General features: G+C 33.9%; 4 protein-coding genes across 5 annotated transcripts in view; all 4 read right to left on the reverse strand.

Moving 5' to 3' along the window:
- The window catches only part of LOC149538429 (auxin response factor 12-like), a 230,903-nt gene that overhangs the window by 134,894 nt on the left and 69,456 nt on the right, over nt 1-26,553 (reverse strand). The window contains exons 3-6 of one of the 2 annotated variants that reach the window (XM_089799761.1): nt 7,545-7,643; nt 7,410-7,466; nt 7,145-7,297; nt 6,850-6,934 (exon numbers count right to left, since the gene is read on the reverse strand). In XM_089799761.1, coding sequence (XP_089655887.1) covers nt 6,850-6,934; nt 7,145-7,297; nt 7,410-7,466; nt 7,545-7,643 — 394 coding nt within the window. Of the gene's footprint in view, nt 1-6,849; nt 6,935-7,144; nt 7,301-7,409; nt 7,467-7,544; nt 7,644-26,553 lie in introns of both variants that reach the window. The other variant, XM_089799760.1, reaches the window with a different exon arrangement.
- On the reverse strand, nt 10,770-11,779 carry LOC149538431 (uncharacterized). Its single transcript, XM_089799762.1, has 2 exons — nt 11,642-11,779; nt 10,770-11,514 (listed from the first exon to the last, which is right to left on the reverse strand). Exons 1-2 carry the CDS (start codon nt 11,673-11,675, stop codon nt 10,949-10,951), a joined length of 600 nt encoding a protein of 199 aa, XP_089655888.1. The 5' UTR covers nt 11,676-11,779; the 3' UTR covers nt 10,770-10,948.
- Nucleotides 11,712-12,416, reverse strand: LOC149538432 (uncharacterized). Its single transcript, XM_089799763.1, has 2 exons — nt 12,152-12,416; nt 11,712-12,047 (listed from the first exon to the last, which is right to left on the reverse strand). Exons 1-2 carry the CDS (start codon nt 12,269-12,271, stop codon nt 11,712-11,714), a joined length of 456 nt encoding a protein of 151 aa, XP_089655889.1. The 5' UTR covers nt 12,272-12,416.
- LOC149538433 (uncharacterized) lies at nt 12,421-13,249 on the reverse strand. Its single transcript, XM_089799764.1, has 3 exons — nt 12,901-13,249; nt 12,637-12,789; nt 12,421-12,551 (listed from the first exon to the last, which is right to left on the reverse strand). Exons 1-2 carry the CDS (start codon nt 13,112-13,114, stop codon nt 12,674-12,676), a joined length of 330 nt encoding a protein of 109 aa, XP_089655890.1. The 5' UTR covers nt 13,115-13,249; the 3' UTR covers nt 12,421-12,551; nt 12,637-12,673.

The raw sequence follows: 26,553 nt of genomic DNA on the forward strand, positions 1-26,553 counted from the left end.
TCTCAGCAGATAGGTCTAATATTGACTCCTTTATTTACACCAACCCAATCAATAGCTCCACAAAAAGTTGACCAGCTCTTCCGGTACTAGGAGCAACCTGGAAGTGATATTCTGAATCAGAAATGGATTGTGAACTGTTCAATATAAGACGGTCTTATTACAACCCCCTTATATAATCCTTGATTGCCATCATGCCATACATATTTACTCTGAGACTTGGTATAATTCTCCAGAAACAACAAAGAAACCCAAGTATCATTTCTATTGGTAGCAAACATGATTCCAGTTTCTATTGTAGCACTTCCCAAACAGTTCTGGTATCCCTGATTTTTCCTTCGCTTTTCATGCTAACACCAGGAGGCATTACTTTTGATTCGTTGGAAATCTCCCACAACCATCAAATCCTTATGATGGATTAATAGGCATATGCCCAAACCAATATAATTCTCACAAATCCCCAAGTGAATCTCGAGTAGTTCACATTTTGCAAGAAAGCTTCACGTATGACCAAGAAATGATTACAAGTAGCCAAGTGTGTGAAATGGCTTCCCCAAATAATCTTCTGAATAGCTTACCAAAGTCTTATTGTAAACTTACGCAAACACAATGCCAACCCATCGCTATATACAGGGAGTCACTCCCTCAAAATTAGATGCCCAACCATAGAAGATAGAAACGCCAATTACATTAACCTTCTTGAATGCCCCAAGAAAGCCACCCATTGTTAGAGGAAGAAATACATATCAATGCACTGCTGAATCTTCTTTGCAATACTAACAATTTCTCCAACTAGGATCTTGTTTGCACAAGGAGCTGAAGTCATTCCATCTCATCATAAAGCATAGCTGAAGTCGTTCCATCTCATTATAAATCATTGTCATCAAGCTCTGACAATTTCTATTAATAACAGAATTCATTCCATCTCATTATAAAACATTGTCGTCAAGCTCTGACAATTTGTATTAATAACACCACCAAATAAACAGGATTGAATCCACGTTCAAAAGAATGAGATATAGTACAAACAAGATAGCCATACCCAGAAAATATTCCAATTCCTAACTCTTCTTTTCAAAATATTTTAAGCTTTAGACTCTGAAATATTATAGAAGCCCAAATAGAGCACCTTAAATGTAATATGATTTAATTAAAACCAAGGCTTTATATTTCATATCTTTGTTCGACAAGCATATCATAAAGCCATCAAACCTTTATAAAGTTGTGTTCATTTCTAAACAAAAATATTCATCTCTAAGCATTTGAATTTTTTGTCAAATCTATTTGATCTCCTTTAGCTTTCTCATCTTGATGGTGGATCACAGGGTATGATCCGAAACTTTGATGCATAAATAGGAACACAATCTACCCAGAAAACACAATAAGCTACTTTATTTCAATCAAATAAACAATCTCCAAATTGATATTAATGCCCAATCTTCACAAATAAGCCTAGTTACCAGATTTGTACAAAAGAGGCCAGATCCAGATTTAGATCCGGATTCTTCTAGTTTTTTTTAAAATAATTTTAATGACTTTGATTCATAGATTCATACCATGAAATGATTTAGTTTTAGAATTAGGTATATTTCTCGTATTTTTTAGTATATATAATGCATCTATATGTTTATATATATATATATATATATATATATATATATAGACACACACACACACACACACACATTTCCTTACAAATCATGATTGGGCAAAAAAAAATACATAGACACACACACACACGCATTTCCTTACAAATATATAGACACACACACACACACACATTTGAAGAACCAATTCATCAATACGGCAAAATTTTGGAAAGGGTTTTGGGTTCGTTTGTACAAAAACATATAAAAATTATATTTATATATATATATATATATGAAGGCTAGAAGCATAAGTAAATCATTTAAACAACAAAAACACCACAAACTTTAAACTTGTAGTTGTAATAATAGCATCATTACAAAGCATTGTCCAATTGATTAGCATTTCTTAGGCCTCGCTGGACAAGTTGAATACAAACAAGAGAGCTCCTTTGTCAAAAGCCCTATTTATTACAATAAGCATACAACAAGCACTTGGAAAGAAGTGTATCATGTTATAAAAGAAGCAAAGTTATCCCTGCAACATTGTTTTATCCGTCAATGATGGATTTATCCTGTTCATGTCTACCACTGGAGAAGCTCATCATCTCCACATTCATGATCTATTCTAGTCCATTTTATGCAACTGAACATATTCTATGTCAAAGATGCAACCTGGGATGCCTCCATATAACATCTTGCAAGAAAATCAAGGCGTCATTGATACACCAAATATTTTTCAACACTAGGCGATTTTTGGACAAATTGGACCCAAATCTGGTGCTGGTTCGAACCAATACGTGGTTCGGAGGGCAAAATGACGAACCCTGGTATATATAAAAATAAGCAATAAGCTCTCAAGTTTACATTTGTCTATAATTTAGACTTGACAAATTTGAAATACTTTGCAATGCAATGTGAGATACCTGGATCACGCCTCCATCTAGAACTTCATCCTCAAATTTTTGATAAAAAAGCTAGATGCTCTCAAACTCTACAAGAGAAATGGCCAAACCAAGGATAAACTGAATGAACCTGTCATTGTTTTTTTATAGCCCACTACAGAGACTTGGCTTTCCCTTTGCTTCGCCTCCTAATTTTCCCTTCCTTGTGACTTTCAGTTTCTCCTCTTTTAATTTAACTTGAACTTAGGGGTAACAATAACAATGTGGCTTTATTAAGTTTCCACCTAACCATATAAGTCTCTTGAATATCTTATTAAGTTTCCATCTAACCATAAAAGTCTCTCAAATATCTTATTAAATAATTAAATCAAGTTTTCATTAGGTATCACTATTTGAAAACTGAAATTTTAAGTATTTAATTAAATTCTAAGGTCGAAAAAAGGTACATTACAAAAAAAGGAGTCTATAAAAGAGGCACGCATTCATAACCAGATCATCTTATTTATGAAATCAAAACAACTTTCTATATTGTAGTTTGAGCAATTGTGTTCATCTATTTCTCTAAAGGTTGAAAATAATAGTACAAAGGTTTGTAGAACAAAAACAGTTTTAGTTTCCAAGCAAGCGTATAAGATTATAACCCTTTATTATTTGAAGCACTTTCATCAAGGAATTGATGAAGATTACAACATATTTCCAGTCTTCAATTGGCTACAACACCATAGCTACAGTGTTACTATAAAAGGACCCCTACACTATTGCTACAATATAACCACAGTACCACTGTAGTACTATTTTGCATTCCAACTTTAGCTCTACTACTACAATGCCCTATCATTGTGCATAGAAAAATTACTATTTGCATTAATAAATTCAAACTTCATTGTGTTGGTTTTCTCGGATCACTGCAAATGTAGTAGCATTGCCTTCTTGGTATGTGTGTTCCAAGAGCAGCAATCTCTAATTTATTATAAGCGCAAGCTATGAAGATACATGTCCCTACATGGGACATGTCTATTCAATAATTAGATATTACTATAATAACAAATAATAATACATCATTTAATTAATATATAGATATATATTATATCTTACACATATATATAATATACATATATATTTGCACTTCAGTCTCATAGTTTATCCAATTGAAGCTATCAAACATTAACACTCCCTCTTAGCTAGGGAGGATTAACAAAAGACAGATTTTACACCATTGGTAATATTAAGAATGGCAGATTTTAAGGATATCTTTGATAAGAAGATATCCACCATTTTGATATCACATTTGATATCATGAGTATTGGTCTTCTAGAATATCAACACATGATATTCATCAAATACTCTAAGTATCATTTTGATATAACATTTGATATCATGAGTATTGGCCTTCCAGAATATTAACACATGATATTCACCAAGTACTCAAATAAGGTTTGATATCACATCTAATATCATGAGCATTGGTCTTCTAGAATATCAACACATGATATTCAACAAATACTCAATTAAGGTTAGATATCACATCTAATATCGTGAGTATTGGTCTCCAAAATATCAACACGTGATATTCACTAAGTACTCAATAAGGTAATGCTCTACAAAATATCAACATATGATATTCACCATTTTGATATCACATTTGAGTATTGGCCTCCAAAATATCAACATATGGTATTCACCAAATACTCTTTGAGTAATGGCCTCCAAAATGTCGATTGCAAGATATTCACCAAGTACTCTGAGTAATGGCCTCTTGAACATCAAGTAGCGTGATATTCACCAAGTACTTTGTGTAATGGCCTCCTAAACATCAATTTGCATAACATTCACCATGTACTCAAAAAAATATTAAAAAGGTACATGCACACACATTCTCATAATGTGTACCATTTAAACATCTGTCATGCAAAGTTTAATCTATCATGATTTGCATAGACATCATAGGATATCTATCATAATAGAAAATTAAGTTATTGTAAGATCGCGTCTTTCAACAACTTCTACAAATATAAGTGATGATCATTTGGAAGTTGTCACTTCCTCATGATGTATATAGGGGGTAGGCCCATAAAATCATATTACACGCATGATACCAAAAGTTCACATGAAATCAAAACTTCCTCTAATTCTGATATGATCAAAATTTTCAAAAATAAACTGAAACATAACCTCTATCCGCTCGTTCAAATGGATGTGTCAAACTCCCTCTGAACATCAATGTTCTAAGCTCCTTTACCTTTAAATTAGTGTCAAACTCCCTCTGAATCTGAAATCAATCTTCTTTTTCCTGCAAGTACACTCTCGGAGGAAAAGATCAAGGCAAATAGCTCTTATTGTACATATTGAAAATAAAATATAAAAGACTACAATAATACTCAAGGATAACAATTAGTTTTGCATAATTATATAAGATCATTAAAATATAGATAAATGTCCAATTTAAAAATATGCTTTAAACATATATGCATATATTCAATCCTAAATATATATTCTAATCTATATTTTAAAAATATTATTTCCTTATTAATAACCATATTATGTTTAAAAAAACAAATATCTAATTAACTAGTAACATCCTAATTAATATTACATCCGTGGGAATAAATTCATATTACTATACATGCCTAATGTGGCATACCTGCAGACGTCGTGCCCACTTACATTTACCCTATGCTAATTAGGGCACTGTCTGATCCTTATATTTTATTATCCTCCAAATTGGTTGATTATGTGTAACTACTTGCAATGCTCGATCTGCACCCTACCGAATGTAGTAGGCTCTTGGTAGTTGACCGCCCAATATCCAATTACTTATTTGATACCTTGCATACGGTTGAAGGGTATGGAAGTATGAGAACTATCCAATGCTACTTTCCTGATGGAGCGAGCATTCTTTGGGCCTTCCCCTATCGATGTACGATATATTCATCTAACTCAACTTCTCATCAATAGTTGTAATGGAGCCAACATGCAATCGCTTTTACCACAGTCAAAGGAAAGGTATTTTTACATTTTCATATTACTCCTTTTGCAGTCATGTCTAATTTGTCCTACTAATGACACTTGCTTAATATTTGATATGGGTCCCATCTATTGTTATATTCTATCAGACTTGTTCGATCCTATGTGGACTTTCCCACAACCGAAGCAATGAAAGGGTTTTTATACCTTACATATTATTCCTCTCAACAAATTGCCTCGGTGATTGATCTTCCTCCACATCACTCAATTAAATGTCGCATGTATTTTACCAGCAATTTACTCCACAACTTAGAATCGAGCTTGAGATATCCTGTCACAATCTTTTCATATACCCGCCCCACCATTTTTACAGTCCATGCGACGCAAAAATTTGAAACATTCTATTAAACAAGTACTATGCTTTTGTGAGCGCTTCCACATTTTATTTTTGAATTGATATGCACACTGTATCGTGTCACTGACACAGCAAAGACAATTGATTTGATTGAATTTTCTGGCAGGGTGTTTGTCCCACAACTTGTAGAGCCTACAAAAAAAAAATTCATTTTGAGGATTTCTTAAATATCCAGCTTCCCACTTTGGTTCATAGTTACAGATGTCACCCATTTTTTTTCGCTGCACCTCTTCCCTTTGCACATGGTGTCCTTCCTTGAACTATCGCTCAAATTCTATCTTCATTTTCATGCATTAGCTAGCATTCCATATCTTGCATTCTACTAGACTCAGACCCTCGTCTTTTATCTATCCACCCCGATATGGCATGCATACTCTGTGGCCATTGCCTTTCTTATAATAAGATCTGATTGGAAAGCCTCATAAATCCTTTCTTAAAATAAGATTTGATTACGAAGTCTGAAAATTTTATTGTATCCATGCTTCATGATAAGTATTTGCAGCCTAGCTCTGATACCATGTTGGTTTTCTCGAATCGCTGCATATATGGTAGCACTGCCTTCTTGGTATGTGTGTTCCAAGTGCAGCATTCTCTAATTGATAATGAGCACAGGCTATGAAAAGACATGTCGCATGCATGTCCCTACATGGGACATGTCTATTCGATAATTAGATATTAATATAATAACAAATAATAATATATTATTTAATTAATATATAGATATATATTATATCTTACACACACACACACATATATATTTGCACTTCAGTCTCATAGTTTATCCAACTGAAGCTATCAAACATTAACCTACAGCAAACATTCATACCATCAATTTCATGCATTATGGTAATGTATTGTGAGTTCCTAATCATTGTGTGTACGTTGCTTTGCATTACAATTTATAGTGGCAGTCATATATATCAGTTTCCAGTTGATAAAAAATTAGAATGTTTGAAAGATTAAACCCCACAATAAAACTCACCGCGATATATATGCCGAAATTTCCATTCATTGTCATGGAGATCTCTAGCAATTAACTCTTGGCAAGGTGGCTGCTGAGAGAAATCCTGCATAAAAAAAGAGGAAAACCATTTATATCTTTCTCTACCTTCCTAGAAGACTAATCACCAAACAAAAAAAGAAAATTTCTTTACCTATCCTTTCAACGAATGCACATTCCCTACACTTTTTTGTTACCAGCAGTCCATGTTACTTAATATATAGATGTATGTGTTTACAGAGCAAAGAACAACAGTCAATAGGGATAGGATGCATACAAGTGGAGGAAACACTTTCTCAGCTGCACGTCGTGGAATTGAAAATCCACCATGAGTACTGGTATCACTCGGAGTGAGTGTCTTGCAGAAGTAATTAGTTGGCTGTCGGCTCGGAGTGTCAGGATTGGGAACTAAATATGATTCCTTTTGCTCCTGCTGCACAGTATTTGAACTCAGATTACTATAAATGTAAAAATTGGTAATATGTCATTTCACACAAATATGTTTAAGTCATGGTGAATGGATAAGTTTGCAAACAATTTACCTGGTTCAATGGCTGTAATGTCATTTGAGCATATACTTCATCTGTCTCAATATCTGCCTGGTCTTTGACAATTTTAAGGCATCAGAAAGTACACTTAAATTGGTCCAAGAGCATAAAGGAAGAGACCACACTCACATGCATGGTGACATTGTGTAGTTGACAAATTAGTTCAGGTGGCAGATTTGGATAGTTGGGTATTTCACCATCAATCTTTTTGTTTGTTGATGCAGCTACCTGATATCACTATATCTTGATCAAGTATGTCCTCAGAAGATTGTTATAAAGCAACAGGAAATAAAATGGGACAAATCAAAGGTAGAAAACAATTTAAAACTTACTTTCTCTGGGTCAAGGATAGCCACATGATAAGCTAATCTAATGTTCAGAGAAATAAAGAAAAAAACTAGAAACTTAAAAATCCATAAAATTTCATGATAAGCTAGTTCTTCTGAAAGCGAATAAACAATAACATATATCTCAAAGAAATGAATGACTTGTCCTTAAACATTGGAAAATTCTACGTTTGAAACTACTATGAAAAAGGGTTTTGATTTCCAATTGAATATAGTTAATTAGTAAGATCATCACACATCCTAAATCATAAATGGCCACTTCTACACCTATTTTCATTTACATTTTCATGGTTTTTAAAACTTCAGTCACCTCTTTACTAATTAGTACCAGATGAATCTAATAGTCCCTTAGATAGGGAGAATCTTTAATTACTAATTATTATTATTTCTTGATCCATCATGAATATCATTTAATCATTCAGGTTTTTTCTTATTTATTGAGGAAGCACTATCTTTTTCATTGGCTTCCTCTAGAAAGCCAGTTGTGAGAAAAAATTAAATCTAGCATAACACACCTGATTAAGAACAACCATCCTCGACAGGACACACGGACAGTTAATTTATCTTTCATTGTCCAGGAATATTTTTTCCCACAATAAGAGTGGCAATGTATGTTTATATAATATAAAAGACAGCATCTCCACACCAGTATTTTTCATGATTGTAATCATTCTATAGAATACAGAGTATGAAAGATCCATTACAAACATGTTATTGTGAGTGTGAAATTAATCCATTAAATCTATATAGCTGCTAGTGTAAGGCCAGCCAAAGATTCCAAATCCTAGAAGCTAAAACTTAGTCCTAGAAAGATGTAATGTCCCCATTTTTACCAACATTGAAGTTTTAGAGATTAGCCTAATATTGTGATCCTCGTACGCTAATTATTGTGGATAGAGGGTCTTTTGAGACAGTGGCTTGGCTTGGGAGGGTCTTGTCTTCTCCACAATTCAATAAGTTACAGGTTGTTCTTCGTTTGGCACAAATTGGACTTCATTTGGGCTTAGATTTGTGTACTTACTATTTGTGGTAAGTTTGGGTGTTGATTGATATCAACCCTTTCTATTTTTTAGAAGTGCATTTGGTCACATGGGGAAATAATAGGTGTGACTCCTATTTCAAATGGCATATTTAAATTATGAATATTTTGGGAGTTATTCTATTTTTAGTGACCAAATTATTATTAGATCATTAAATGGCTTATTATAAAATTATAATACAACTTTATAATTTCACTTAAGGGCTGAGTCATCATTGGAAGGGGCCATTTATTATATGCCTAAGCCAAGTATTAAATATTTAAAGTGATGTTGTGTTGGAAAGTTTCAAGACATGAGTTCATTTGGGAAACTTTCCGAGTTTCTAAAGTTGAGTTCTTTCAGAAACTTTTATCAACAAAGCATTATAAATATAAGCTCATTTCATTGGAAAAAGAATGCTTGCATATTATTTTCTTTTGTTGCCTTTGTGGCTTTTCCTGAGGTTGTTGTGCCCTTGCTGAATTATAAGGGTTTGAACTTGATCGTTCTTCCACGGCTGAGGTATTGTGGATTTCTGAGAATTTGCTTTGTCTTCGTATTGTTCTTACTGTTGCTGGAAGGCTTTATTTATTTTTTATTATTTCAAACTTAGCTAAGGGTTGAAGTCTGAAAATTACTTGGAACATTAATCTGCAAATTAATGCTGAAGTATATTAATTTGCTCACCACTTATCTACTGTTCCACACTGTACTTGGGAAGTGATTATTGGTAATAGAAAAACAACTGCATTGAGAGGAAATTGCTGCTACTGTGATCAACTGACACGTACGATTTGAGCTGAGAGGTAAATGTGCATTTGGGAGGACTGGAATCATTGGTGGCCGCGTTCTGAGCCTATAGTCACACCTTCAATCACCATATGTGGGTCTGCACTCATTACCTTTAGCATGCGATCAAGTGTAGCAAGCCTGCAATAGGAGTTTATGAGCCTGAAATCAGGATTTGGGGTTCCAGCATTGCAACAAACTGAATCTGCATTTAATCTACAGGCCTGCGATTTGTCTTTAGAGACCTGTGGCTACACTTTGGGGACATGCATTTGCATTCAGGTTGGTAATAGAGTTTGTGAGCTGCGTTTGGAGTTTGACGTTAGCCATTACAGATGCTACTGGTTCTTGCATTTAGTTGTGCTTGTTAAAATAAATTAGAATATTCAGAAGATGTATTACAATTGAGATATAAATTTGTAAGACTGATAGTGACAAATAAATTAAGTTTCAACGTTCAGATATATTGAGAATTTGGTTGCTTGAATGGCTACTATTCCTCTAATGATTTCACTATTTCAAACTGTTGGAAAATTTTGACATATATGTTTCAAATGCAAAAGCAATAAACTCAAAATACAAGGAAAATTATCACCTCAGTGATATTAGAGGTTGTTTGCCAATGTTAAACAAAATGCCAAACATGTGTAACTAAGGAATTGGAAGCGGTTTAAGTTATAAACAGGTTAGGGTTATTACAAAAGAGGATTCTTAGCATTCAGTTACAAGTTCATCTCTTATAAAGTCAAGCCCCATGTGCATCGTATGCTATAGCAGAAAAAACATTATTTATTAAGGATGGTGATTTTTTGTACAATGAATATGGGACAGGTTCCACAGATTAAATTAAATGATTAATAACTCATTTAATAATAATTCCAACATTGTCCATTGTACACACTAGAAGATTTTCCTCTATTTGTACCAACGTAACGTGAAGGCAAGGCCGAATCGAATCGTGAATAGGCAATGAATCGGTGATGAATCAGCAAATTTGAAAAAACCCTTTAAATTTAAAGATTTTAACAATTTAAAACTTATTTTATGCACCCTTTATTGAATATAATTTAAACACACTATAACATCATCAAATAGAAATTGAAACTTAACATACATAAACATGGAATTTTGGAACATAAAATCCATCACATACGTAACTATGTTATCTAAAATGTAAATTGTAGACTAGCTGAAGTAAATAGAAATCAAATGATCATAATGATTTAAATCATAGAATGTATGTAAGATGATCCATAAGACATCAAATCATAAATGTATGTAAGAATCTAAGATGAAGATCCATGAAACTTTGAAACATATGTCTATCAATGATTCAATATCAATATTTGTAAACAAAATATAAAAACAAGGCTCCAACTCAAGCCTCAGGCTCATAATCATCATCATCCTTAAGCTCGGCTACAGCCTCAGCCTCAGCCTCAGAGTATCCAGTTTGCCTAGTAGCAAGGCGTCTAATGTAGGTCCTAGAGGACTGCCGAGCCATATCTCCCGCATGTAAGATGGGCTCACGAACGTCGCTAGGGCTTGTGTCTGTGCATGCACGTGTGCGTCTACCAATGCCTGAAGAACATGCTCTAGCTGCCTCAGCCTCTATATCCACCTGGTCAACCCACGCACAATCTTCCTCAGTGAAGACTGGATCCACAACCTCTGTGAGCCCCTTTGATTCTGGATCAATCTCCAGAATGATCGAAGAGGAGTCAATGCCCAAAATCTGTCTGATCCTAAGACGGAGGTTATAATGAACAAAGACAAGATCATTCAACCTCTGCACTGTCAACCTGTTTCTCCTCTTCGAATGGATGTGCTCGAACATGGACCAACTGCGCTCACATCTAGAAGCACTGCTTGGCTGACTCAGAATACGAATGGCAATTTTTTGAAGTCCTGGGGTTGTGGCCCCGAACATTTGCCACCATCTATCTGAAATTAGGGAAAATAAAAACAATTAGTCTCATTTACAAATTACAAGTTAACTCTAAAATTACATAATCAACTTTAGGTTTAGAATCTAGATTCATTAACACTGAATATATTATTTAATTTTTACCTGGCTGTAGTGTTGTCTGAGCATTAATGGCCATCTTGCCAGAGAAAAGTGGCCCCTCTTTATTGTTGAACTAGTCTAGCTCAACAATCGCAGCAGCGCTATCTTCATCGCTACTCAACCTCTGAATCGCTGTATATAAGCCAGTGAGAACCTTCGCATCCGCCTTGAACTCGAGATGGAAACGAAATGTTGGATTCAGATAGTAAGTTGCTGCATGGATGGGTCGATGGAGCTGATTCTGCCATCTCCTATCGATGATGTCCCAAATAGGACCATACCTCTCCTGCACTCCTGCATATTGGGCTCTGATGGCCTCCCTGGCCCTATCCATGCCCTCATAAATGTAGCCCATACAGGGCTTCTCCCCATCAGCAATTCGTAGCAAAGCTACAAGGGGCTCAGTGAACTACATATAAAGTAAAACCAAAAATTTGAGTCAAAACTTAAATATAAAATAATATAACTTAAAGTAAAAGTAAAATACTAAATGTTAAATTGCAATAAATTTACCTTAAGGATTTCTCTAGCGGGTTTCCAAAAACCATCCTCATCAAATATGCAATCCGCCACATCTATCCCTGCAGTGGTCGTAGCATAGGAAGAGGAAATCCACTCCCGCCCAACAAACATGCTCCTCAATTCATCCCTTAATATCAACAAGGACTGCAGGGTGATGAAATTCGAAGCAAACCTCGTGATACCTGGGCGAGCTAACTCCTTGCCTTCTGTGTACTTCCTCACTGTGCTAAGGACAAATGAATGATTATAAATGAATTTACATATGTTTTTGCCCTTTGCACACGTGACTTGACAAACTCAAGTTTGCCAATTTCCTCCAACATGAGGTCAATGCAGTGTGCCGCACAAGGGGACCAAAATATGGTGGGGTGCCTCTCCATCAAAAGTTTACCTACAACAATTTCAAGTCAATTAGAAATTCAAATTTCAAAATTCAAATAAATTTTTTTTCAAAACTTGAAAAGTTAAAAGTTTACCTACAACAACATAACTTGTTGCATTATCTGTCAGCACCTAGATCACATTTTGTTCGCCCACCTCTACTATGACTTCTTCAATAGCCTCACATAAGGATGTGGCATTTTTTACATGTGCGGAAGCATCAATGGATTTGATGAACATGGTATATCCTACAAGTAACAAAACAACGAATTATAATATTAAATGGATCATCAACAAATTAGCATTCAACAAATCAAAATTTACAATTATGTATGTAGGAAAGTAGAATGATCAATCACCTCCACAGGGTACAAGAAAATTGAGGAGTGTTCTATTCCTCCTATCTGTCCAACCATCAGTCATGATGGTGCAACCCTTTGCAATCCACTCCTTTCGGTTCTCCTCGAGCTCAACCCTCATGTCCTCTACCATCTCATCCAAGAGGTATCCGCTTAACTCAACCTCAGTTGGGGCTTTAAACCCCGGACCACAAATAACAACTGCGTCTATCATGTTCTGCCAATAAGGAGCCCTGTCACAGACTCAAAGACTCAAATTATAAAACAAGTAGATATAATTAAAGTTTTACTTTTACTTTTAATTTTAACTTTAAAGAAAAAAAAGAATCAATTACCTGGCTGCAATAAATGGAATGTTGCAAAAGTACCAAAATTTGCATATCTCCTTTCTGGCAGCATCATGAATCTCCTTGTTCAAACCCATGCCCTCAAGCGTGGGTTGGGAACCAGGAGTAGTGCGGGGCACAAAGTAACTATCCATTTTGTTTTTCCGTACTCTAGGCTGCAATAGGTTGGTGTGGGACTCTATCTTAGTATGTGACCGACTAGCACTAGCACTAGCACAAGCAGAAGAACTAGGATAAAAAGGAGCCCTAGAAGAACCTCTCCAACACAACCTACGGATGCGGAAGCTGATGCAAATGTAGATGTTGATGCGGCTGCGGATGCGGGAACATGGGAGCCAATACCCCTTAACCCTTCAAGCTCCATTTTCCTATTCGCTTTGTCTTTTTCAATTTTTTCTAATGCCATTAAGCAAGTGTGCTTTGCCTCAGGAGTTTGGTGAGTGCACATTGTAACATCGTGTCCACGTATAGTAGCAATATGGTATTTCAATCTATAAATACCTCCAGAAGTTATGTTTTCTTTACAAAACATACATTTTGTTTGATATTTGATTCTTCCAGGAAACTCTTCGTTATATTTCCAACATTCATCTTTTTTACCCATTGCGAATTTGCGAAAAATGAAAGCAAAGGCTGCTGCAATAAAAAAATTTATGTAAAATATCAAAGTTTGAAGCTAATAAAAGCTACAAGACAACAAACCCTAGTTTGCAACTTAGTAAAAATAAAGAACATTCAAAATCTAAACTAAAAATCTTGAAAACTATAAAAAAAAAAATTTAAATGCATAATACACTAAAAATTTAACAAAAAATGCATAATACACGAACATGCAAAAAAGCAAAAATGAGCACTTACCTCTTGCAAATGAGTTGAGGAGTGTTGATATTGGCGCCTTAATGCTCCCAATGCAATTGATGGCCTCCCCAAATGGACTGCTGATCTCTTTGGTGCTCTTCCTTCTTGCCGGTTAGAAACCTATGGCGTTTCTTTTCTCTTCTTCTCTCTCACTTTTCCTCTCTTCTACTCATGTTTAACAAATAGAAGGCCCTTTAGGGTTATAACAAAGAGAATAGGTCAAAAAGAAAGTAAAAAAAGCAAGTTATTTTTTTTAAATTTACAACTCCATACTTTTCTGGCCGCAGGCGATTTCTTGGCGATTTTTACAGCCGATTCATGCAATTTTTTGGATGAATCACTGATACCAATGATTCATGCGAGTCACCCTATAAAATTGGGTATGGCAATTCCCGACTCCAAAAAAATTGCCCACCTTGAATCTTATTGCTGAATCGCCGATTCACGCAATTTTCAAGCGATTCTCGTTACTATGATTTGTACTTTCCATAGAAACAAACCCATACAGTGAAAGCATTAGAATGATATTAAAATTATATACTTCTTTTCTACAAGTGCACAACTCAATAATGCAACTTTTACAATATCTAGAAGTAAAGATTTGATAAAATTTAGTGGCAAAACTTCCAAATCAAGAAAAATATATTATGTGTTTTATTTAAATAGTTTTTGGGACTCTCTCTGAGTGATATTACAAATCTTCTTGCAAATGCCCTTGTTACAGCTGTGATGACTCTTTGAATCGAATTCTCACCTAACAACCAGCCTAACCTTTGCCTTGGCTCTATTGCAAACCTCCCAGATGCTTCTCATATACCAATAAACAGTATGTTACAATGGAGACATCCAAATCTGTCCCAAGAAGGAACACCTATTTTCGAATATTTAATTGCCTAGCACCATACAATGAACCACCCAGAAACCACAATCTCAACACCCAACAGTAGATGAGTTGTCGCTTAGAAACAAGGTGAATTTCTCTAAAAATGATAGCCATAATAAACTGTCTGACTTGCTCTAACTTCACACTAAGCAATGGATAAGTTCCATGTCCAATCAAGACCAAATTCCCCACCAATGCAACCATCCCTTTCCTAGCATCGAACTCGAAATAGACAGCACTAGTAATCGTCCCATATTGTTGCTCCTGTCATTTCCTTATAGCCATTAAATATGGCATTTGTCATCTTCCCTATAAGTATTTTTGCAAATATGTCTTGCTTGCAAACTTCACAAATATTCAAATCTTCAACAATCGAATCCCTCTGTACAACCTGTGTGATTCCACATGCAATAACCTAGGGTAGATCTCTCACTACTGAAATTGATTCCATTAGAATTTTAATATGAGAGTTCTCTCCAACAAGAAGTTCCAAACTCCGAATAGAGAAAGATAAGCACACGAGCCAATGAACTCTCAAATCCTCTTTCTTATTTTTGCAAAGTCCCCAATTAGGAGGCTGTCAATTTTCAATGCTTTAACCATATGTTACTATACATCCAAATCAAATTAATGTAAAGCAACAATAAATATTATTTTGTATTAGATATAATATGAGCATAATAGAAAGTTTTACCAAGGCAGTTATATCATAACAGACCCTATTACATTTTTAGATACATTCACTAGTATCCATCTGATCAATCTAGTACAAAATAACCCAAAGGCATCAAAGCTACAGACAGAATCATGTATGGTAGACATATGTAATAACCATGCACAATGAGAGAACTATCAAACTATATTAAAGAATAACTGAAGTCACATCATATATGTCGTAATCTACCTCCGCTTGATCCATGCTGCCCATGGAAAACACCCATCTGTCATGTCCTCATTTTAAGAGAGAATTTTAATAATAATTTGATAATACAATATTATTAAACAAATAATCATCATAAAATCATATTATAATATAAAACTAAAAAATAATAATTAAATATATATAATCTATTATCAAAAAGATAATATTTAGTATATGATTTTAAACAATTAAATAAGAATAATATTATAATGAATAATTCAATAAATAAATAAATAAAATTAAATAGAAGAGAGAAAATTGTAGAAAGTATGTTACCTTTCTAAATAGGATTTAATTACAAATGATAATAAACACAAAATAAATAAGTAAACAATATAATATAGAATAAGATAAATTAACTAAATCTAATGAAAAGTCAAAAGATATGTTACAAAGAGTTGTGATTCCTTCAAAATCAAATATAATAGGGAGGAAAGTTCATTTTAAAGAAGAAGAAATAAGACGAGAAGAAAATAATTAAAAGGATTAATGAAAGCGGAAAGGAATTGGAAGAAAACAAGAAAGTGGCATTTTCAAAGAGTTACAATGATAAAAGGATGTGATTCTTCAAAAGGGTTGTAAATATGCATGGTTCTAACTCTTTGAAAAGGTTGTAATTATTAAGTGTTGTGACATTTTGAAAGAATTATAACTATGAAGTGTTGTGACTTTTCAAAGATTATGATTATGAAAGGTTGTGATTTTCCAGAAGGATATACATGACAAATAAAACAAGATTTATAAATCAACATTGAATAAGAAAAGAAAAGGAGAATGGTATCAAAAGGAGAAAATATAATAATAAAACAAAGAGATATAATTGCATATCTATTGGCATATATTTAACGTGAGACGCAAGGCAACTCTAAAAGGTGGTAAAGGCATCATAAAGGTGTGTGTATATAAGGTATGTTATATTGGTAGTGTTACTTTCGTAATTCTTTATTTCTATGTAAACAAATATTAAATGAGATATTATAATTGCATAATATATGTGATTATAAATGATGTGGGTGTGTATTCATTTACTCATATAAAATGTAAAAATGTGAGACTTGAAATGTATAATATGTATAAATGATGTTATTGTTATTAAAATATTTATTTCATGAAGAGATCAAGACAGTCCCTTATGAAGGGAAGAGAGCGATCTCAAACATCTTTCGTGTTGGTATCAGAGATCGATGTAACTCCCCATCTAGCTGACACCGCCTAGATGGTTATAATAGCTATAAGGCAAATATGTGAGATTGGTGTAATCTCCATCTTACCAATATACATAAGACTAGCGAATTTCTATAATGCTAATATGTGAAGATTATTAATCTACATCTAACCGACATGCCTGAGACTGGTATCATTTCTACAATGTTGGTATGTAAGATTGATATAATCTCCATCTAACTGACATGCTCGAGATCGATATAATAGCCAAAATTTTATGTTGATGTCGACATATGCATGTATTCAGAGCCCTAAATAGAGGTTACCTCCTCCGAGAAGTACCTTAGAGAGAGCACTCCAAAAAAGACATAGAGGTAACCAATGATGGTATTAGAATTGATGATATATCGTTCAAGGCCCAAAGATCCTTAAGAGGGTTACTAATCTTGATCTGGAGATGTCTTTAAGAATTGGGGTTAAGATAGAGGGTAGAATAGCATATTTAGACTTGTTATTGTTATATTTGAAATTTATTCTCCAAGCATTACTTGTCCCAAGCCAAACTTAATGGCAGGGGTCTAAAGACAGCAAAATTAGTAATAATTGGTTTCAGGATTGCAACTCCATCATGGACAACTACATCGAGTGGTATTACTGGCTTGGGTACAACAAAAGCAAGTTTTACAAAATTTTCATGTTCTCTTCTCCTTTAGGCTTCAAGTGCTGCTATAAAATTCTATATTGTCCTTAATTTTAACATCACAAAATTGAGGCAACCCTATGCAATTTTCTCATGAATCCGTAGGTTTATCCTCTACGTTTCAACGCATTGATAAGGTGTCATTAAGACAGTTAATTATCCTTGAATTGTACTTTACATAATCTTGTTTGTGTGATAGTCTTTGAAGGTTTCAATCAAGTTAATCCATAAATATGCTTATCAAAGTTTTTCTTCTCATTTTTTAGCAACTTCAAGTTTATTCTTTGTTTTTACCTTTCTTGTGAGTAGTTTTTTATCTTGTTTTTCCCTCAAGTTAATAGCCCATGGAATCTCACTTGTTTCAAGTTATATTAATTCTCAAACAAAGTCGTCTAGCTAAATTTTAGAAGAAAAAAGTGGGGTTTTTCAGGCTACCAGCACATTTCTTTAACAATTTTCCAAAGGTATTGATATATAAGGCAGATTTTGAGCTTCATTTTCAAATTTCAACTCATTCTGAATTGATTCAACCATAGTTTTTAATGCTTTAATAAAAATGGACTTTTTTAGTGTATTTTCATTTTACTTTATTAAAAACTATAGTTATCTATTAAAAACAATTGCATGAGACACTTTAAATGCAATAAAGTGGGGTTTTTATTACTCATGCATATCAATCGATGCAAATCACCTCATAAAAACACACTACCTATAAAATCTAAGTCCTAAATGCATATAAGTGGGGTTTTTTAATGCAACTACATATTTTAAATTTAAAAAAATCTCGCTTAACACGTACAAAAGGGATTTCAATATGCAAATACATTATAAAGTATTGCTATACTAAAAAATCTATCACTAAAGGCTTATAGTGGGAATCTGAACCCAATAACACATGCCTATGCATTTTAAATACCTTTATTGTGTATTTTGACTTGTGACTTAAAAGCATTTAAGTGGGGATGTTAAAAGTCCATGACACATATGTTATATGCATTTGATGTTTTAAAAGTCAAAACATGTGTTATTGATATTGAAAAACCCATTATTACTTCTCCAAAAGAGATGTTTTCGCTAAAATGACTAAGCATGGTGATTTTTTAATCTAAAGCATATGCTTTAGACATCAAAAAACTTGCTTTTATCTTATTTTTCCTTGTGTTTGGTCATGAAATGCACATGGTGGCAACTTTGAAGTTGTAACAGCTGGATTTTCTACATCTACTTTCAACATTTAACCAACTGATTTGTAATTTGTTAATTATATTTCCATTTCACATCCTATTTGATCAAATTACAAAGTCAGCTGAAATTAAATATAAACTAATTGTTGAAAATAAATCTACTGAGTTCTGAAATTATTCTAATCGAATTACTAAAATTAAATTTAATCTAATTACTGAAAAACTGAATCCAACTAAAAACTGAAATTTAATTCTAGACCTAAAATTTCTGGAACAGAAGTTGCATATAACATGATAACATCTAACTTTTCCGAAGAAAATCTTTTCAGCTGAAAATAAAAGAATATTAACTTTAAAGCAAAAAGATACATACTAATTAACTTGGGAGACCTTTCCAATTAATTGTCCGAGCTCTGACTTTGGTGAGAGGAGAAGCATTACCATAGGCTTAACCTCCCAACCGCGGACCTTTTTACTTATCCCCACAGGTTCTAATTAAATAGAATGGCCCTCCCTACCCTGAGGTCAGGCTTGGGACGTTCATTTGATCCAGTCATCGGAGTACTCAGGTGGGTTGAGGTCCCAACAGCTATTCGGTTGAATAACTGAAGCTTCAGGACATCAACGCGATCATATTGTTTTGGCAAATCTGCCTAATTATTGCCCTAGCCAGGGATTTCAAAGGTGGTTTTTATAACCCAATCTCCACCACTCAACTCGACAATTAATTTTCAAAGTGGAATCGCATGAGCCAAATTGTATTAGATTTTATTGAGTAAATTTTTAATCACTGACTATATTCTTATTATTATTTTTACAGGTTTATCAACATCTTATTACCACATTCCGGGCCATCATCTGGTGACTCTCTGGTGCCTGATCTTTTACCCTCGTCTCTATAAGGCTGGCACCTTATCACTTTTCTAGCAGTAGCCGGTGGTTTTTTTCTTCATACTACCTCAGTTATTTTGATACTTATCCAGAGATTAAAAGGAAGAGTCTTAAGTTATACCTACAAACTTATTCAAAAGAAAGAAATTTGGCAAATTGTATCCAAACATATGACTGGGATTGAATAAACATTTATATTTGTTTTAAGCTTAACCTGCTATATCCACATGGTTTTTAAAAGACAAAACTTAGACTATATGCACACACGACTGCTCAAGAAACAGACACGAGTTATACGGTTTCCTCAGTATTGGAATCATTACAAAAGACAAAAAGAAAGCCGACTCAGCAATGGAAAAGAAATGTAATTGAGAAACGGAATTAAAGGAAATTCACTTAGTCGTATTACGTGACATAGAGCTTGCAGTGATTGTTGTTCTGAACTTACACGACCTTCTCTGGTCTCCACGGGCGTGTGAGGATAGCAGAGTATATCAGCAAAGCTATTCAATGATAGATGGCTCTTAAGCAAAACAAAATCAGTATTACTCAGAGGGTAAATGTGAGGAAGATTGTCGGTTCTCCATATCTCAGAAACGACAAGAACAAGCGCTATAAATAAAACTGAGCTTGTCCCTACGGCTTCCTGCCGTTACAAGACCACAATACAATTTCTTCCTCCGATGAATTTTAAAAAAAAATCAAACGACTAAGGAAGAAAACGAAAAAAAGAAAAGGAGGGAAGAGAAATTGAAGAGTCAAATAATAATATTATTTTATTGTCTTTAATAAGTTTATAAATATGTACATACAAAGTGGCTTATTGGATTAGAAATTGTAACGGTGCCATCTTGTGTTTGTATATTTATGATCTTAATTAAGAGAGTAAGATAACGTAAGATAATATTATTATTTGTTAAATTAAATTAAGGTAAGAATTTTGTTTATAGTTATTATTTATATTTTCTTTTTTTTTTAAATTTAAGCTCATGCGGAATTCCACTAAGAAATTTGTTGTCGAGTCTTAATAAACTTGCCAAGGCGATTTTTAGATCAAACCTGCCATTCCTAATAACTAAATCTTATGTCCATCCCATTCCAATGACCTCGTTTCGTAATGCTTCCCCTCTCTCTCGGATCTTCATCCTGCAACCTTTAAAAAGCAACATTCTCGCCAAAACATCAATTCATGATTTATAAATTGTTAGATAAAAATTGTTAGGATATTTCATCATAATTACTATCTGATTCATCATAACTATGCAACGGTTAAATTTAACTGACTTAATTTCACATGATCACAACAGCTAAATTTAACTAATTCAACTTCATAGGATAATTTAAATCGATGCAACGGCTAATGATAACTGCTTCAATTTCACATGAACATGAATAAATAAAAACAATGGCTTTTATAAATGAATTTCACTTGAACATGAAAAACTAATTTTGGTTCAACGGCTATGTTTACCTTTAAATATTGTTTTTTTAGGGCAAAAATTGGGATGTAACAGAAGTCAATAAAATTGACTAAGCTTGGCGATTTTTTACTCTAAAGCATCTGCTTTTGATATCAAAAAACTCGCTTTTAGCTTATTTTGCCTTTTTTTTGGTCATGAAATGCACATAGTGGCGATTTTGAAGTCAATAACACAAGTTATTGACACTTAAGTGGTTTTATTCAGTTTTGCTTTTGTTTGGGTATTAAAAGGCACATTAGTGGCAATTTAGGGCAAGAAAGTACATGCTTTCTTATTGTAGAAACACATTTTAGCTCATTCCACATGCATTTTGAAGCTGGATGGTGATTTCCTTTGACATATGCATGCGTTTTGGTCTCCAAAACCCAAGTTTTTCTTTCTATACTTGGGTGTTTTTACTGTCTATTTCAAGGCAGCAATTTTTATTGCAAAAACATATGGTTTAATTCTCTAAACAGCCCATTTACGGCAACACTTTTGCTCAAAATTGACCCATTTTAAGCCATTTTTCTCCATCAAATCCAAACATTTACTATCAAAGGTGAGCTCTTGGGCATTACTTTTCATTTGCAGCTTGTTTATCATTCTCTCCAAATTGTTTTCAATTCCCTAGATGCCATTTTTTACGGCAATTACAAAATACAAATTGCTATTTCTATGCATTTCAATCCTCTTAATTTCCCACATTTGGCAATCAAAGAATCTTGACTCTAAAATGCATTCACTTTTAGAGTATTGAGTTCAGATTCGAAATCTATATAAGTCTCTTTGCTTCAATAATTTCTAAATCCAAAAATCTTTTTTTTTTCGAATTTTGCATTGAGATTTGAAGAGACCACTCCTTTGCTTTTTGTGGAAAACGGGTAAGCTTTTTTTGTGATTTTCATAGGCGAAAGTTGCATATATATTTGTTCTTTCATTGTGTGCAAATCCATTCATTTCACTTTCAGATTTGCATTTGTTTTATATACGATATGTGCCCCTTTCATCTTCCATCTTATTCCTCTAAGTTGTACATGCAAGTGTTTCATCTTGCTTGCATATGGAGTCAAGATTAAAAACCTCATTTTTTAATAAAATTACCAAAACAAGCAAGCTCACTTTGCACCATGCTTTTGCATCCAACAAACCCACTTTCATGCTTACAGGCCCTTTATCCATGCTTGTTAGATCGCTACTATGACTTAAAACTCATGGTGGTGGTTGTTTGCACACTTTCTTATGATGAAAAAATGACAATTCATTATAAGCAAATGTTATGCCGCCCATTTTCCATGCATTTTTTATGCATAAAGGTTGCTGCCTACACATGTTCTTACCCTCCAAAACCCTGTTTTTGGGTTTTTCGATCATATAAGCATATGTTCATCCGCTTTCCCAAGAGTTTCTAGCCATCTTCCATATGCAATGCTCCCAAAAAATTCCATTTATTTGTTTTTCCCTCATTTGAAGAGTTTGTTTTACCTAGAATGCTTCTTTTTTACTCAAAGGCCTTCTACTTATATCATATACGAAAACTCTTCTAGATATGCAAAGTCTGAGCTTGAAAGACCATGTTATGACTTTTTCGAGTGACTGAAGATCGACAACATATAAAGAAAGTGATGACAGATGGAATGGTTGTCAGCATACAATGCTTTCAAGACAAAGATGGAAAGAAACAAATGTGCTTTCCAAGAAACAACCACCATTAAACTGCAGAAAGGGCAAGGATGCAAGTTCCTGTTCCAAATCAAGATGCTTCCACCAAATCTAAGCACATCAATCAAAAAGCATCCTTGTAGCAGCATGAAGACCAACAATGAATGACATAATAGGGGTCATGTCTTGTTAGACACTTAGAATATTTTCATTATGCATTTGTGACTTATACTTGACATGTTAGATGTAATGGAAAAATAAGATGTGATTACATGTGATAGTATCACGTGCAAAACTATAACATGTGATCATGTTGCAAGTTCTTTAAGACATGTAGTATTGAATAAGTCAAAGTTAATTACTTACTTAGAGAATAAGTCAAGGTGGTTAAAGGGGTTTTCTCCTTCTTTCTCCACTTTTCTCTCCAATCTTTTCCTACATAAAGGAGTGAGATCATTAAAAAGAATCATTTTTTGGAAAGGCAAGAAAATTTTGTGAATTTGTATATGAATTATAGGACTTTGAGCTTTGATGTAAATCTGAATTGGTTTCAATAAAAGAGGCAGGTTGTTTTGAGACTTTGTGCCAGTGGCGCTTGTCATGCGAGGACTTTTTTTTGAATTGATTGTAAGTTTTTGAACTTTGCTCAACCAGGATTTGATTTCAATTGTGCATAGTCTGAACTTTGTGCTTCATTTGTAAGTGTTTTTATTAAATTTGAGAATATCCGATAAGAGACTTTGTGCCTTATTGATTATTTTGCTTCAATCCTCATTGGAGACAAGGGCAAGAGACTTTGGGTTCTTGTATTTGCTTCACAAAATATTAAAATGTAAACTTTTGCCCCTGGTGTTGTTCTTACAATAATTCCAGGGTCACCAGTATTATCATAATAATAAGGCACTTTTTTAATTTCAAAAGTTGTAATTTTATGAAAATCATTCTAAAAAAAAGAGGAAATAATTAAGGGAATTGTCCACCTTTTTTTTGTATTTCAATTAAGTTCTTGTTAAAGCCATCTGTTGTAAGAAGGGAGCCTCCCCCTATAGCTGAGAGGAGAGAAGAATCTCATCAGACGTTGTCTAAAGTCACAATTTCATAATTTGTGCTCACTGTGACTTCTTTAGTGGCTTATAAAGTTTTTAGCCAACATTCTCCAACTCGATTTCAAAAGGTGTTGTCTCAGTAGTCCTTTTAGTCCAACTCACTAGTATACTCTCCAGTCCATCTCTAAGTAGCCTTTCAAATTTATGCCTTGCAATTCCGATAGTAAAAATTACCTACCAAGCAATATCTACAATGAGTCTCCTATGAGACTCAATAAGCAATATAGTACATCCATTAAGTAATTCATTATTCTGAAATTTTAAATCAACCAAAGAATCTTGCTTGCTAGAATAGACCAAAACAAGTTAACATCGTTCTTCAAGAACTGGATTTTTCCCAAAATGAGCTCCCCAAGACTAATATTGTAACAATATTAAGGCCAAATAGTTTCCACAATACTTAGCAAAGAGATAGTAAAAGATAATATGCATTATAATTTATGGCAATCTACGAATAGGACATAAATTAATCTCCCCATCAATAGTAAAGACAGACATGTTAAGCAATAAAAGGCTCCAAAGAAAACATCTCTATCTCGGCTCAATAGGTCTAGACCAAATGTTGTTGAGAGGGGACTGGCAATTTGACTCAAGACTAGAATTCCAAGAGGCGGCTAGGCGAGTAAGGATATCATTGTTATCAGCGAAGGTAGAGTAAACAATCTTGCCTTTGATACTTGGTGGGGGAGAACCATCAAGCAAAAGAAGTAGGTGTGTTTATCATCAATACCATCACAAGGTTTGGAAAAAGTCAAGGAACTACAAGCATATCTTAACATAGCGTAGGTTCTCCATTGCATGGGGGGTATATTTAAGTCCTTAGAAAGAAAATTCCACATAATAAGTGACCATCCAAGATGATATCCTTGAGAATTATGATTCCTTTGTTGGCCCAACCTTTAGCCAAGCGTCCTTGAAAGAGAGCAAGAGGTCTATCATTGTATTTTAACTTGCACTATATAGGTCTCTCCACATTTTTTTATTAAGGTCAATATCCTTGAGAATTCTAATTCCTTTGTTGGCCTAGCCTTTAGCCAAGCACCCTTGAATGAAAGCAAGAGGTTTGTCATTGTGTTTCAAGTTCCACCATATAGAACTCTCCATGTATTTTATTATTGGGGTCAACAATGTCATTATGAGTGACATGCTTCTTGATTGTATTTCATTCCTTCCAAATAGACTTGAATATAGCAAATCCTACAAGCTTAACTAGAAAACGCACAACAATAAAGTCAATGAAGGGTAGGTTTGTCCATGAATGCCCCTGGGTGGGAATTGATTTAAAGATTGTCTATCTTATCAAGACTTTCTAAGACTCATTCCCCTACATGACCTTAAACACCCATTTTGATGCTAGGGAAATTCCTTGGTTTTCAAGATCTTTCATCACCAGACTACCTTTACACTTGCTCATTCTACCCCAAGCCCACTTCACAACATGTTTTTCTCCTCACCCTTCCCATCAGACCACAAAAAATATTTGATCATATTTTGGCTGAAATTAAATTGATATTAAGCTGAGGAGTAATATATAATGCAGGAAGAAAGAATCTTTTCACAAACCTAAATAGTGCCTTCCATAGTGAAGTAATGCTTATTCCATCTTTTTAGTTTCTTGTCTAGCTTCGCCTTAACCCACTCCCACATCTCCCTAAGGTCTGGACTGATAGCAGAGGGGGCGCATTTATATAATGTCCCCACTGGAACTTAATTAATTTGCTTTAAAATTCTCAATTATGACTTTGTCCTTATATTATTACCTATATGTTTCCATTTATCTTGTCGATTGATAATATTTATATAGATCTTTTAACTTCTGTAAACTTAATATTTTGATCCTTGTACTTATAAGCTATATATCACTTCTCTCCATTTATATGTAATGTCCACTATGGAATCTGCCCCATTCCTCTAAAATTTCAAATCATGGTAATAGTGTGCCCTTAGAAATGACTACTAATATTGTTCTGAATTAAGAAAAGGCTGAGTTCATCTTTATATTTCTGTTATTGCAATCTATCAAAAGATTACCATCCACTCTCTATATAATCTATTTTACTAGTGCTCTTAATTGAAGATATTATCATTTGTTTTCTACCGTGATTGGTAGTAACTTTCTAGAGGATATGTACCAATTATAATAATCATCTATGATCCCTTTTTGTTAGAGCATTAAATATGTCCATATGTGCTCATATGTTTCAATATATAAATATTCCAATATTTGATTTCTTTGTATCTGCTCTCATCTTATTCAAATGATTCTCCATATTGTTATATCTATGTTGCACCCGTTATATTAATCGCTGGCTAGTGTGGTAGTTATAATAACTCTTTAATCCATAATGGTGATTGGATGTCCCTGTCTACATGCATATGTCTGCAGACTTCTCAATTCAGGAGATTACATGTGATTCTTGTAATAAAACTTTCCACTGCTGGTATTGATTTTGAATCATATATCTTATCGAATTCC

This window comes from Cupressus sempervirens, chromosome 9 (genome assembly GCF_028749045.1).
Source record: "Cupressus sempervirens isolate cs-2001-9-10 chromosome 9, ASM2874904v1, whole genome shotgun sequence".
Taxonomy (NCBI): domain Eukaryota; kingdom Viridiplantae; phylum Streptophyta; class Pinopsida; order Cupressales; family Cupressaceae; genus Cupressus; species Cupressus sempervirens.

What these genes read in the sequence shown, in the direction of transcription:
- LOC149538431 (XM_089799762.1), bottom strand. Translation starts at nt 11,675, where the DNA reads ATGGCCATTAATGCTCAGACAACACTACAGCCAG. An exon ending in TCAGACAACACTACAGCCAG is followed by an intron (nt 11,515 to 11,641) that starts GTAAAAATTAAA and finishes CCCTAATTTCAG; the next exon opens with ATAGATGGTGGCAAATGTTC.
- LOC149538433 (XM_089799764.1), bottom strand. Translation starts at nt 13,114, where the DNA reads ATGATAGACGCAGTTGTTATTTGTGGTCCGGGGTTTAAAGCCCCAACT. An exon ending in TTTTCTTGTACCCTGTGGAG is followed by an intron (nt 12,790 to 12,900) that starts GTGATTGATCAT and finishes TGTTACTTGTAG; the next exon opens with GATATACCATGTTCATCAAA.
- LOC149538432 (XM_089799763.1), bottom strand. Translation starts at nt 12,271, where the DNA reads ATGTTTGTTGGGCGGGAGTGGATTTCCTCTTCCTATGCTACGACCACT. An exon ending in CCGCTAGAGAAATCCTTAAG is followed by an intron (nt 12,048 to 12,151) that starts GTAAATTTATTG and finishes CTTTATATGTAG; the next exon opens with TTCACTGAGCCCCTTGTAGC.